This window comes from Saccostrea echinata, unplaced genomic scaffold (genome assembly GCF_033153115.1).
Source record: "Saccostrea echinata isolate AGI-Se365-2 ecotype Australia unplaced genomic scaffold, CSIRO_AGI_Sech_v1 ptg000033l, whole genome shotgun sequence".
Lineage (NCBI taxonomy): Eukaryota > Metazoa > Mollusca > Bivalvia > Ostreida > Ostreidae > Saccostrea > Saccostrea echinata.
The window spans coordinates 35,098,587-35,111,783 of NW_026889782.1; the positions used below are offsets into that span (position 1 = coordinate 35,098,587).

At 33.9% G+C, this 13,197-nt stretch overlaps 2 protein-coding genes across 2 annotated transcripts in view; both read left to right on the forward strand.

Moving 5' to 3' along the window:
• The window catches only part of LOC133198480 (uncharacterized), a 31,902-nt gene extending 21,952 nt beyond the window's left edge, over positions 1-9,950 (forward strand). Inside the window, exons 6-7 of the mRNA XM_061334570.1 lie at positions 8,789-9,886; positions 9,946-9,950. Coding sequence (XP_061190554.1) covers positions 8,789-9,886; positions 9,946-9,950 — 1,103 coding nt within the window. The remainder of the gene's footprint in view (positions 1-8,788; positions 9,887-9,945) is intronic.
• Positions 9,935-12,650, forward strand: LOC133199245 (ankyrin repeat domain-containing protein 17-like). Its single transcript, XM_061335087.1, has one exon. The coding sequence runs from the start codon at positions 9,976-9,978 to the stop codon at positions 12,415-12,417; it is 2,442 nt and encodes an 813-aa protein (XP_061191071.1). The 5' UTR covers positions 9,935-9,975; the 3' UTR covers positions 12,418-12,650.
• The last annotated feature ends 547 nt before the right edge of the window (positions 12,651-13,197 follow it).

Sequence of the window (13,197 nt, forward strand, 5' to 3'; positions counted from 1 at the left end):
AGTAATGTATAAGGATTTGTTGTCATCAAGAATTGATTTATTTGCAGGTGTACCACAGGGCTCTGTCTTGGGGCCACTTTTATTTCTGATATATGTAAACGATGTTGCTGAAAATATGATGTCCATGTGTAAGTTGTTTGCTGATGATAATTCGCTCCAACAAAGTCCATACAATATTTTAGATATCGAATACAAGCTAAACCACGATTTACATATTTTAGAATTATGGTCAAATAAATGGCTTCTAAAATTTAACCCATCTAAAACAAAGGTTGTTTTCTTTAACACGAAGTCTATTTCTGTCCTCCCTAAATTATTCTTTAAAGGAGATAGACTGGAGTGCATTCCAGTCCATAGACACTTGGGCTTATTATTGTCACAGAATCTTACCTGGTCTGCATATATTGACGGTATTGTAAACAATGCTTATAAAAAACTTGGGCTTTTGAAAAAACTAAAGTTTAAATTGAGTAGAAATAACCTCTCAAAACTGTACACTACATTTGTTAGACCAATGCTTGAATACGCTTCTATTGTTTGGGATGGTTGCTCTGAATATGATTCTGAAAAACTTGAAAAAGTACAACTAGCTGCGGCTAGAATTGTCACAGGACTTCCTATTTTTGAGTCTACAAAAACCTTTATTTAGAAACTGGTTGGGAAACTTTAAAATTTAGGCGCTATATTGCAAAAATGACTACTATGTTCAAAATTCATAAAGGACTGTCCCTGAATAGTTAAGTAATATTATACCAAACAAGCATGAAAATGTATCAAAGTACAATACCCGCAACAAAGAGGAGTTTATTATCCCAAGATGTAGATTAGAACAATTCAAAAGGTCATTTGTACCAGACGCCGTGAAACAATGGAACTTATTAAAATTAGAAACAAGAGAAGCCATTTCAATTAATTCATTTCGTAAAAACTTAAGAGCTTGTACAAAAATCAGCTATCCGCCAACGTATTTTTCTTTTGGCAAACGCTACACAAACGTAATTCATACTAAATTAAGACACAACTGTTTACTTAATTATGATCTATATAGACGCAATATCATCAACAATCCCCTCTGAAGATGCTTATCATTATTTTTTTGCTTGTAGAAATTATGCAAATGCTAGGAACAATCTTTTCAATCACCTGTTTTTGCTTGATGAATTGGTTACAATTGACACAAACCTGTTATTATGGGGTGATAATGATTTGCCTGTACTTACTAATAACAATATTTTTGCTGCTGTTCATAAATTTATTGACGAAACATGTAGATTTTAAATTGACGTCTTATTCACTTTATATATCACTTGAAAATATTATATTTTAATGTATTATTTGCATGACATATTGTTATATTTAAGGAGAGGAACCATTAAGTTGCAAGAACTTGTTTCCAATCCTTTTGATTAATTCAATAAAATATGTTCAAAACAAAACAGAAATCGAAGATCAACACGTGATTTGGCTTTATTGTGTACATGTCTTAGGCACTGGGGCAGAACGGGGTACAACATGTATATTCCATGTAAGTTGTAGTGGTTAGCGTAACAATGGGCACTAATTACCTATTGTTTTGCGTCTGCGGCCAGCGGTGTTAATAATAAACAAATGAACCTACACTGTATATGTACTTGCTACTTGGAGCATGAACAATCTTTATGGACGCACTTAAAATTTAATATTTGTTATCGATTTTGTTGACAAATTAAATTGATAGAAAAATGTTTAGCAAAATAGGACACAGTACAAAATAATAAAAGAAAAGAAGTTATATACGTTGTACAAACTTATTAATTAAATGAAATAACTTAAACATGTTAAAATAAAAAAAAAAATTAATTCACGTAAATATTTGCTCAGTATTTAATTTCATTTGCTAGTTTTACGTACATTTCTTGAGATAAAGTTAGAAGAATATCCGGAGGGAGGGTGCTACATGTACATGTAAATTCATTTGAATCTCTGTTAACAGTGATTAAGGGCCTGTAAAACGGAGACGAGAAATTGATAACTTAAAGGAAGATTTCGACTTTATCTAATAAACAATTATGCAAAATTTATACAAGATTTTTTTTTTAAAAGATGGTTTAGTGATTTAGCAATTTGTGTTATGATTTTAGCATCAACTGTTCACAATTCAGAAACGCGAAAACTCCATATCGCTGAATCCGAGAAAAAAAAATCTGAATTATGAATGTCAGTTACACGCTGATCGCACTCGTAAATAAACGTTATTATAATAGCTGAATTTTGTATTGTTCCTTTATTCTCTAAAATAATTTATTCATGTATATTATAGATATTAAGTAATTATTACGTGTATAACTCATGGAACTTAAAACTAAAGAATCAACCTTGCGCCTATCAGCTTGGTTAACAGTCTTTCGTCCCCCTTTTTTTTCTGCTACAGTCTGAAAGTTAAAACTAATTGAATCATGTAGCGTGTACTTTGAGTACATTAGTGTCGCACAACGAGAAATGGAATGGACAACAAATATTATACTCTCTGTACAAGGTTATTTCTAATTTTACTAAATGCATATCGTAAGCAATACAAAATGTACTAATATTTGACCCGATTCTCAAAACGAAAGTAGAAATTTCTACTCGTGGTGGACAGGTGAATGTTTTACACGGTGTTTTAGAACAACTAGTAATTTCAAGTTTTGTTTTATTTTGTTTTTTAACTGACTGACCGCGTATAAGCAGGTTATTATTTATTTTTTTTTTATTGATCTAGTTGTTACAAGTAATTACGTACATCGTACTAACGAAGAAAGAAAGATGCGTATTTCATTGAATGAAAATCACACTGCATAAGATTTTTAGTTCAGGACTGATGGCTTAAAAAATAAAATAAAAATGAAAACAAAAAAACCCAACGAAAGATAGATAGCTTGATACCACAAAATTTAAAAAAATGCAAGGAGGACATAAATGATAGAACTAGAGCGCACTAGGTAAAAGAGATAATTCAACAAATTTAAGATCATATTTAAATCTTATTATTTGAACCTGTCACATTCTTCATTGAAGGGCATAGTATATGTTAAATGAATACATTTTTTGTGAGAAATATTTAATACTGCCTTGTTAGGTCACCTAAGTCACTCAGGTGACCTATTGCTATCTGTTTTTGTCTGTCGTCGTTCGTCGTGCGTCGTGCGATGTGCGTTAACATTTGAACATTTTAGCTTCTTCTCTGAAACCGCTCAACCAATTTCAACCAAATTTGGCATATAGCATCTATGGGTGAAGGGGAACAAAAATTGTGAATTTCATGGTCCCTGCTCCCCCCCCCCCCCCTGGGGCCTGAGGGGTGGGGCTAAAACCACCAAAATTAATGCAATCTTTAAAAATCTTCTTCTTTACTCCTGGACATCAAGCAGTCAAACTGCTGGCATCATTGTAATAAGCATTGAGTCCTCTACCAAAATTGTGAAATTCATGGCCCCAGGGTCAAGGGTTCTGGTGCTAGGGCGGGGCTATATAGATCATATAGTGAAAGTGCATTATTTCTTTGAAAATCTTCTTCTCTGCTAATAAACTAACTAAGTATATAGTTATGATGAGTAAGAGTGCCTCTTCCAAAATTGTGAAATTCATAGCCCCAGGGTCAGGGATTCTGGTGTTAGGGTGGGGCTCTATTGATTATATAGTGAAAATGCATTAATTCTTTGAAAATCTTCTTCTTTGCTCCTGGATATTAAATAAACTAAGTACATAGTTATGATGAGCAAGAGTGCCTCTTCAATAATTGTGAAATTCATGGCCCCAGGGTCAGGGATTCTGGTGTTAGGGCGGGGCTCTATATATTATATAGTGAAAAAGCATTAATTCTTTGAAAATCTTCTTCTCTGCTCCTTGGTATTAAATTCAGTAACTAAGTACATAGTTATGATGAGCAAGAGTGCCTCTTCCAAAATTGTGAATTTCATGGCCCCAGGGGCAGGGGTTCTGGTGTTAGGGCAGGGCTATATTGATTATATAGTGAAAATGCATTAATTCATTGAAAATCTTCTTCTCTGCTCCTTGGTATTAGATAAACTAACTAAGTACATAGTTATGATGAGCAAGAGTGCCTCTTCCAAAATTATGAATTTCATGGCACCTGGGTCAGGTGTTCTGGTGTTAGGGTGGGGCTCTATTGATTATATAGTGAAAATGCATTAATTCATTGAAAATCTTCTTCTCTACTCCTGGGTATTATTGAAACAAACTAAGTACATTGTTATGATAAGCAAGGATGCCTCTTCCAAAATTGTGAAATTCATGACCCTGGGGACAGGAGTTCTGGTGCTAGGGCGGGGCTATATAGATCCTATAGTGAAGGTGAATTATTTCTTCGAAAATCTTCTTCTCTGCCCCTGGGTATTGTTTAAACAGACTAAGTACATTGTTATGGTACGCAAGGATGCCTCTTCCAAAATTGTGAATTTTATGACCCCAGGTTTAAGGGTTCTGGTGATGGGTGGGGGGTGGGGGGCTTCTATTGATTATAAAGTGAAAAAGCAAAATTTCTTTGAAAATATTCTATTCTGCTTCTGGTTAAAAAAGCAAAGAAGCTAACTGTATAGTTATGATGAGCAGAAGTGCTTCTTTCAGAGTAGTGAATTTCATGACCCCTGGGTCAGATGTGCTGGTGTGAGGGTGGGGCTCTTGATAATATAGCGAAAATGCTTTAATTCTATTAAATAATCCTGTTTGCTCCTTAGTGTTAAGCAGGTAAACAAAGTGATTAGTTATGATGAGCAAACTTATGGTCCCAGGGTCAGAAGCTCTGGGGTTTTTTTTTTTTGGGGGGGGGGGGGGGCTCTATTGATAATATAGTGAATCTGTAGTAAAAATGCATTATTTCTTTAAAAATCTTCTCCGCACCTGGGCATATCTGAGGCAAACAGAGTAAAAATTTTTATAAGGAAGGGAATTTTTACCAGATTTTTGAACATCTGGACCATTTGGTCAAGTGTTCTGGTCCTGGCCAGGGCTCTATTAGTTTGTATTCTACTGAGAGGAGTTATTCCCCTTTGCCATTTACTTTTGATAATTTATCACTGTAAATAATGTACTTGAAAGGTAAATAGAATAAGAGAATTATGCAAAAACTTTTATTGTATAATACAAAAAGTACTTTCATTGTTTTAATGATCAGATAGACTTGTAAGTAGTAGATAAATAAAAATGAGACAAAAATAACTTGTCTTATTAAATGTTCATCAAAGACCAAGAGAGGCCAATGTAAGAGATTTCAACAAGGGATTAAAATAGTACAGAAGCATTGATAATTTGTTAATATACTGTATGGTGATAATGATAAATGTGGAACAGATTAGAACCTAATTTATGAACTGATCATGAATATTAAGACCAATTATTTTGTTGATAATGATCACCCCTTTTTTTTTGGGCAACAAAGCTTCGCCTTTCAGTTCATTTTATACTCTATGCATAATGCAAATTATTGTACCATAGTCAGGTGACCGTTAAGGCCCTTGGGCCTCTTGTTAAAAGGAGAATGGTTTGTAAAGGGTAGGGGGGGGGGTCTCAACTAACATAGCAGACAGACCCAATGTTACTTGTCAAATATTCAGGTTCTCTACATGAAAATATAAATTTGACTGCAACCATCGACTGTATTAAAGATGCTTCCTCAAATTTTTAACGACAGCACAAATACACTCGGAAAAAGATATGAGATGGGATTTAAAAAAAAAAAAAACTTTGTGAGGTAGAGTAACCACTGCATGAATACCCCCCCCCCTTCAGATATTGACAACAAAGGAGAAATATAAAGATAAAGGAAAACATAAACATTTATGATCTAATTTAAACATTAAGATGTAAAAAAGAATAATAATAATAAAAAAATAAATAAATGAATAATAAAATGTGAAAACAATAATTCATGTGAATTTTTCATTTAGAATTTTTAAAACTAGTATTAGTAGATTGTAATGAATTTTGTTGATAAAATACTTTCTTGAAAATAATTAATCATCACTCAAGCTTTTTAGCACCGTCTCAGCTAAAGAACAATGACCACAGTAATTATCAGTAAATCTCAGCATCGACAGCACATCAACAGTATTTATCAGACTCAACAGTAAAGACGACAGTAATTATCAGTATTTATCAGAAACATGCAACTAAAATTATCAGTAACAACAGGAAGAATAACAGTAAATATCAGTATTTATCAGTAAGAACAGCACGGTATCAGTAATTATCAAACATTATCAGTAAAATTTGGGATTCTCAGCACTTTTTTGGTCCAGTAGTGTTACCCAGTCCCTATCTCTAGATAAGAAAAAAATTAAGAACTGTGTGATATACCCTCAGACAGAGCTGTCTTAATAATCATTCCAATCATTAACTCAGACCAACTAAAAGGAAATTCTATATATATCCCTTGTAAGAACCTGATCATACCATTACATAGAAAATATCTTTGAAGTCTTCTTCTCAAGAAAAAATTAGCAATTATTATTCATATTTATAAAGAAGCATTCTTAGGTATTGTAGAATCAAGTTTAATAAATAATGACCCCTCAGGGGTTGGGGGCACAACAGAAGGTCAAAGTTTTGCAGAAGAATATATAGGAATCATCTTGAAAAAATCTTTTGCTCAAGAACAGCAAAACCATGATTAGTCGATGTATCTGAATGTTGAGATGAAAATCTAAGCGAGATTTTTTTTTCTTCTCGTGAAGAAGAAAATTCCTTTTTTTCAATCACAAACCCTTGAGCTAGGGCTTATACCTGGAACCAAGTTTAATATAAAGTCTAAATCAAATACTCTTTTCTATAAGAGCAAGGGCATGTTAATCATATTGATATTGAAACGTCCCCTTTATTTGTGAAATCAATAAATATTAAATCATGACCCATTTGGGCCAGGTAGGACCAAACTTTTTGGTACATTTTTTTCGTGATATGTAAAAATGACGATATTTATCAAGCTCAATAGTCCATTAGAATAATACATTTTTGGAGCAGAGAAAACACTAACCTCTTAAAAGAAAGGTTGGATTAGGTACCAAGAAAGTTTACTCCCTACGTGTGGTTTGTCATTATCTGGTAAACGGGAAAATCCGCGTACATTTCAAGGTTAAAACAATGGCCTTACATATGAAAGACTTTAGTGAACATTTGACCCCGCTTTTGATTATATTTGTAAACAAGTCATTGTATTGACCATTTTATTAGCAAGGTATTGACTTAAAAGGAGATTTGTTATATCCTTGTATCATCAACTAGAAGCCTGTTTCATTTGTGAAATTATCCTTAGGCAAAATATGCTCTTGCGTATCAACAGAGAGATATAAACCAAATATATATGTTGCAGTGATATGTTGCTCCATTAATATGGTAGGCTGCTTCAGATTGATTACGTTTTTCATACAGTTTAATTGTTATTTTGTCATCAATATCTTTTTCTAGTAAAACATTTGAATACGAAACAGATTTATCAGACACTGTAATGTGTTTTATTTCGAGTCAACGTTGGAATGGATATATATATTTATTAAACTTCTTCGGCCCATTTAAATGTAAAAAGGTTATGGAATTCGAATCGAAGGCCACAACAAAAGACGTCTAATTTAGAAGTGTTTTTAATAAATCTTACTTCAGTAGAATACAAAAAGCAGGTCTGCCAAGAACGATGTACATTTATTCTAACAGATTGAACAAAGAGGAAAAAATATGAATCCACTGTTAGCAAAATGGCCCATTGGCCTCGTGTTTTCAAACAAAACCCATCGTCGTTTTTTTTATTACACACCAATAGACAGACTATTTTTTTTTATATAGTTTTAGGCACTCTATTAATCCCCTTGTGTTTTCAGGGGTCTTTTTATGCATTTCGTCAAACAGGTTCTTGGCTTCGATCAATGTTTGTTATTATCTCCCGTTGGATTATGTAAATTAATGATTGTTTTTAACCATAATTTAATTTATAAAATTATAATTTAATTTTTTTCAATCCTTATTTTTGGTACTAAAATTTTGAAGGTATGATATACAAAACAAACGTTAAACTTTGAATTTTCTGTAAAAGTATTTATCGCAGGACAGCTTCTGTTCTTATGGAATATATGTATTTTACTTTTAATCAGCTGACATGTTTCATAAATTGTGTAATTAAAAATGCGTTATTTCTTATAAAACACTATTATTTGCCAAAAGGTGTATCAAGAGATTTATGAGAATTATTATAAAACTAATATATAGCCGAGCATTATGGACATTGAATCTGAATATTTCTTCAAGTTTTCATTTTTTATTGATGGCCATTTTTATTTTATTTTTTTTTTAATTTAAGATCAGAAAATTGCTGTCTTTTGAGAAGGGTGATCTGCGGTTAATTTCATTCATTTCTCAAACTCACAATTTTCCAGGAATGTCCTCAATCTGATACTGTCATTTTTTTTTGGTATCATTAAAGTTATGCTTGGGAATCAAGCTGGAATATGTGCATCCTAATCAAGATTCTTACGTGTGCTTAGTGGTATTGTGGTATTAATATATTTAATTTTAGAGAAAAATACACTCAATATTAAGAAGGTCAGTGTCTGCGCACAAACAGTAATCTCTTTTCTTCAAGAAAATAGAGAATATTCGAGAGACACAGAATAGCTATTATTAAAATGTATTTACACATAACACCAGCTTGTATGGAATGTTCCATTTTATAACCATAAGAGGGCCATACTTTTTTAATCCTAGAAAACCTAAAAGTAGGACAATAAATAGTCAATTTTAGAGAAATGTTCTTTTCTATTTGCAGCTATTCATGAATGTGATATCTTAAAGTGGAAAAAAGATGACAAGCTTTTCCTTGAAACTCACAACTTTACTGCTATGCTGGAAAAAGTGAATAATAAGACTCATGTAACATTTGTTGGTGTCCCAGGATCAGGGAAAACAGCAACAGCTCGTCATATTGCACTGATGTTGCAGCAGAAAGGGTATGAAGTTGTACCAATCAAAGATATCAAAAAGATAGAGGAATACTGTGATCCAAAAAATCCACAGGTGTTTGCTATTGATGATGTTGTTGGTGTCTTTGGGCTTCAAGAGACTAAATTAAATCTGTTATCTGATTACCAAGATAGAATCATAAACCCTGTAATGTCAAAGACAAAAACTCTCATGACTTGTAGAGAAACCGTGTACAGAAAAGCAATTGAATCGAGTTCACTTTTTACAGATGAAAACAATATTGTCTTATTACATAGTGAAGCTTATGCTTTAAATCACACCGATAAAAAGAATATAATGAAAATGTACAATATAGATATAAATATGTTGTCTTCTGATAGTTTGACATCTGCATCAAAAATGTTTCCTTATCTTTGCAAACTTTTTTCTACCGAAAGAAAATTCAAACGTTATGGATCTGCTTTTTTTGAAAATCCAGTCCCGTGCATTTTGAAGGAACTTGAAGAAATGAAAAAACAAAACAGAATACAGTATGCTTCTTTGGTTTTATGCATGATCAATGACAACAAAATATCAAAGAAAATCCTTGGAGAAATAAAAAATGATGCGGTTGATAAAAAAATGATTGAAATGAAACAAAGTGTTTTGCAAAAATGCAAAGTCAGCGGTACAACAGATAATTTTGAATTTGTTGATGCATTGTCAGAAATGGAGGGGACTTACACAAAACTCTGTGGTACTGATTACAGTTTTGTTCATGACTCAATGCTTGAAATTGTTGCGTATCATTTTGGTTGTAACTTTCCAGATGTGATTTTACAATTTATGAGTAGTAGTTATATTGCTAACTATGTTAAAATTCAAAAATGTCAAACGGAAAAATCAAAAAACGAAAGAAAGCAAGTGAGTGAAAGAGAACAGAAAGAAAAGAATGTTGTAGTCAGTAGTGAAAATAGAATAGAGGTAAAGAATGTTGCAGTTAGTTGTGAAAGTGAACAACAGCATAAGAATGTTGCAGTAGGTGGTGAAAGCATGGACAGAATGGAAACATTTGATCTCTGTGTCAGGTTAAGGGAAGATCTGTTTTCAATGTTAGCAGAGCGTTTGTACAGAGATATAGAAGATATGGAATTGTATGACGTTTTTAGGAATGATACGTTGAAAGAGACTATGATTTGTCAAGAGTTACTTAAGGTATTAATGACAAAGTCTTACACAGAGCTGAAATCTTTATTTCTATCAGTACAGAAAGACGTTTCTAAGGTCGCGAGAAATGGAGAACGTGTGAAGAATGAGAATGAGGAGAGGGGGAAGATTATTAGAGACCCGCGCAGGCAGGAGGTGCTAGCTGATGAGAAACATATAAGAGTTATCAGTTGGGTTGTTTACTATGGACATAGTCGGATTCTACAGTATATTTTAGATCAAACAGAACTACACAATGAAACAAAGACTGAATTATTTAAGAATTGCTTTAATGCTAATTTCACCTATTTCACAAATGATGGGGAAAACAATCAGTGTGTACCAGAAATGTACCACTTGTTAGTACTGAGTTGTTACAGTGGTGATTTAGAGACTGTTAAAATATTTATCAAATATTTCAATACAAATGCAATGAACATAAACATGTTAAATTTATACTTTGATAATATATTTATTGACACATCACTTACTGCAGCATGTGCATGTGGATATTTGAGTATAGTAAAAGAACTGCTACAGGCAGGGGCTGATGTCAATATACAAGGTCAGAATGATACGCCACTAACAGCAGCATGTGGGGCTGGACATAATACTATCTTGAAGGAGCTACTAGAGGCAGGAGCTGATATCAACCTACAAGGTAAATATCATTCACCTCTGACAGCAGCTTGTGAGGGTGGGCATATGAGTGTAATGGAAAAGCTATTGCAGAAAGGTGTGGATGTCAATTTACAGGGTTTCTATGATACACCACTGACAGCAGCATGCTTTAATGGACATTTGAGTGTAGTGAAGAAGCTGCTAGAGGCAGAGGCTGATGTCAATCTACAAGGTATATATCATTCACCACTGATAGCTGCATGTAAGAGTGGACATATGAGTGTAGTGAAAGAGCTGATAAAGGCTAATGTTGATGTCAATCTAAAGGGAGAGGATGATACACCACTGATAGCAGCATGTAAGGGTGGACATATAGGTGTAGTGAAGGAACTGCTAGGGTCGGGAGCTGATGTCAATCCACAAGATATATTTGAAACACCACTCACAGCAGCATGTGAAGGTGGACATTTGGATTTAGTTAAAGAACTGCTAAAGACTAGAGCTTATGTCAATCCACAAGGTACATATGACACACCACTGACAGCAGCATGTAGAGAGGGGCATACAAGTGTAGTGAAGGAACTGCTACATAATGGGGCTGATGTCAATCTGCGAAGTGAGAATGATACACCACTCAGAGCGGCATGTGCAACTGGAGAGATGCATCTTGTAAAAGAATTGCTGGAGGCGGGAGCGGTTGTCAATCCGGAAGGTATATTTGAAACACCACTGATAGCAGCATGTGAAGGTGGACATGAGGATATTGTGAAGGTCCTGCTAGAGGCAGGAGCTAGTGTAAATATGCTGGACTCAGAAGGAAGAACTCCTTTATATGCATTTGTTTTCAATAATACTGAAAGGCTCATAGCTGTTGTACAGACGCTGCATAATTTTGGTGCAGACGCAACTATCAGTGGAAATGAAGGTTTTTCAGCATTGTACATTGCATTAGTTCAAATCAAAATTGATGTTGTAAAACATTTGTTACAAACTGAAACTGGAACTCAGTTGAATACACTGAAGCGACATTTATTTGAATGTTTGGTAAACATAAGGCACAGTGACGTGATAACTGATAGTAAAGATGATGTAGTGAGGACGCAGAAACGTGTGTGGCATATGGATACATGGGGGGATTTTTATCAAACAGTTGGAAATGGAAAATGTGACATACTGAAACATATCTTATGTTTGGGTATGGATTCCAATCAGTGTATTCAGCTGAGCTCTAATGATATTAAATCTAATGAGAGACCTTTGCTATTTATTCTTATTGATGAGGGAGATATCGATGATAGAGAAGAGAAAGTAAGGATCCTTCTGGAGGCAGGGGTGGATGTCAATATCAGGGTTGAGTATAGAGTGTATGACACTGCTTTAGACAGAGAACATGTGTCTGGTGAGTCTATGGATACGTCTAGTGATAAGTCTAGTGATGACGAACAGGACGAAGGAACAGAGTCTGTGTGTATGAAGTCGATTGATGAGGAAGAGAAACAAGACTTTGATACAAAGTCTGTATTGAAAAGGGAGAAAGTGTCTGTTCTGGAGAGGACAAGACGAATGATAAATGAGTTCAGAAAGGACTGGTGGCAGGAAAGTAAGGTTTCTGAGTACAAGAGAGTGCTAATTGAGATAAAGAAACGTATAAGACGATACTCTGTATGACAAGAGTGTAAAATGTTAAATACACTGAACATATATGTACTTTAAAATATAACATTGGTGTTATATATGCATTGATCTGGAGTTCTATATTGTAAAGATTACATATGTATCTCCAACAAAAGTTAAACAATGTTTACAATTAATTCTGACAGCTGCTAATTGGCAGCCCGTAGTTGTTTATATTGAAAGCACTGACTCTGCTTTATATTTGAAAGTCTGTGAAACTCTTGTGTTTGTAGCTTTATTAATGTTTATGTATTATCAGTTAATAAAATGTAGCCAGACGTATTTCTATTGATATTCGACAATTGGAATCTTTCATGAAATATGGGGATAACGAACAGTTATCAGACACAAAAGTCCGTTGAAATAATACACATTTGGAGAAGAGCAAACACGGACCTCTTAAAACATCAGAGGTGGAATCAGGTACCATGGAGGAGTAAGCATCCTCTGTCGACTGCTCACACCAGCAGTGTGCCCATTGTCATGATCAGGCAAACGGAAAAATCCGTAGAAAAATCAGTGATTAAATAATGGCATTACAATTAGCATGAAAATGTCAATCGGCATTCGACTTATTGATAGATTGTACGAGGGTCTTTCATTTACATACAATATATCATAATAAATGTAGAAGTATTCAATTTTATTTTTTCACACGCGGCTAGGATAAGGCTGTCCGTAAAATATCAAACTGTTCCAACTGTAGTAACTTCTCTGAACTACATAGATATGACGTCATAATAACATATGACGTCAAGTCACTGCATACTTGAG

Excerpts from the sequence above, each read along its gene's own strand:
- LOC133199245 (XM_061335087.1), top strand. The coding sequence starts at position 9,976 with ATGGACAGAATGGAAACATTTGATCTCTGTGTCAGGTTAAGGGAAGAT.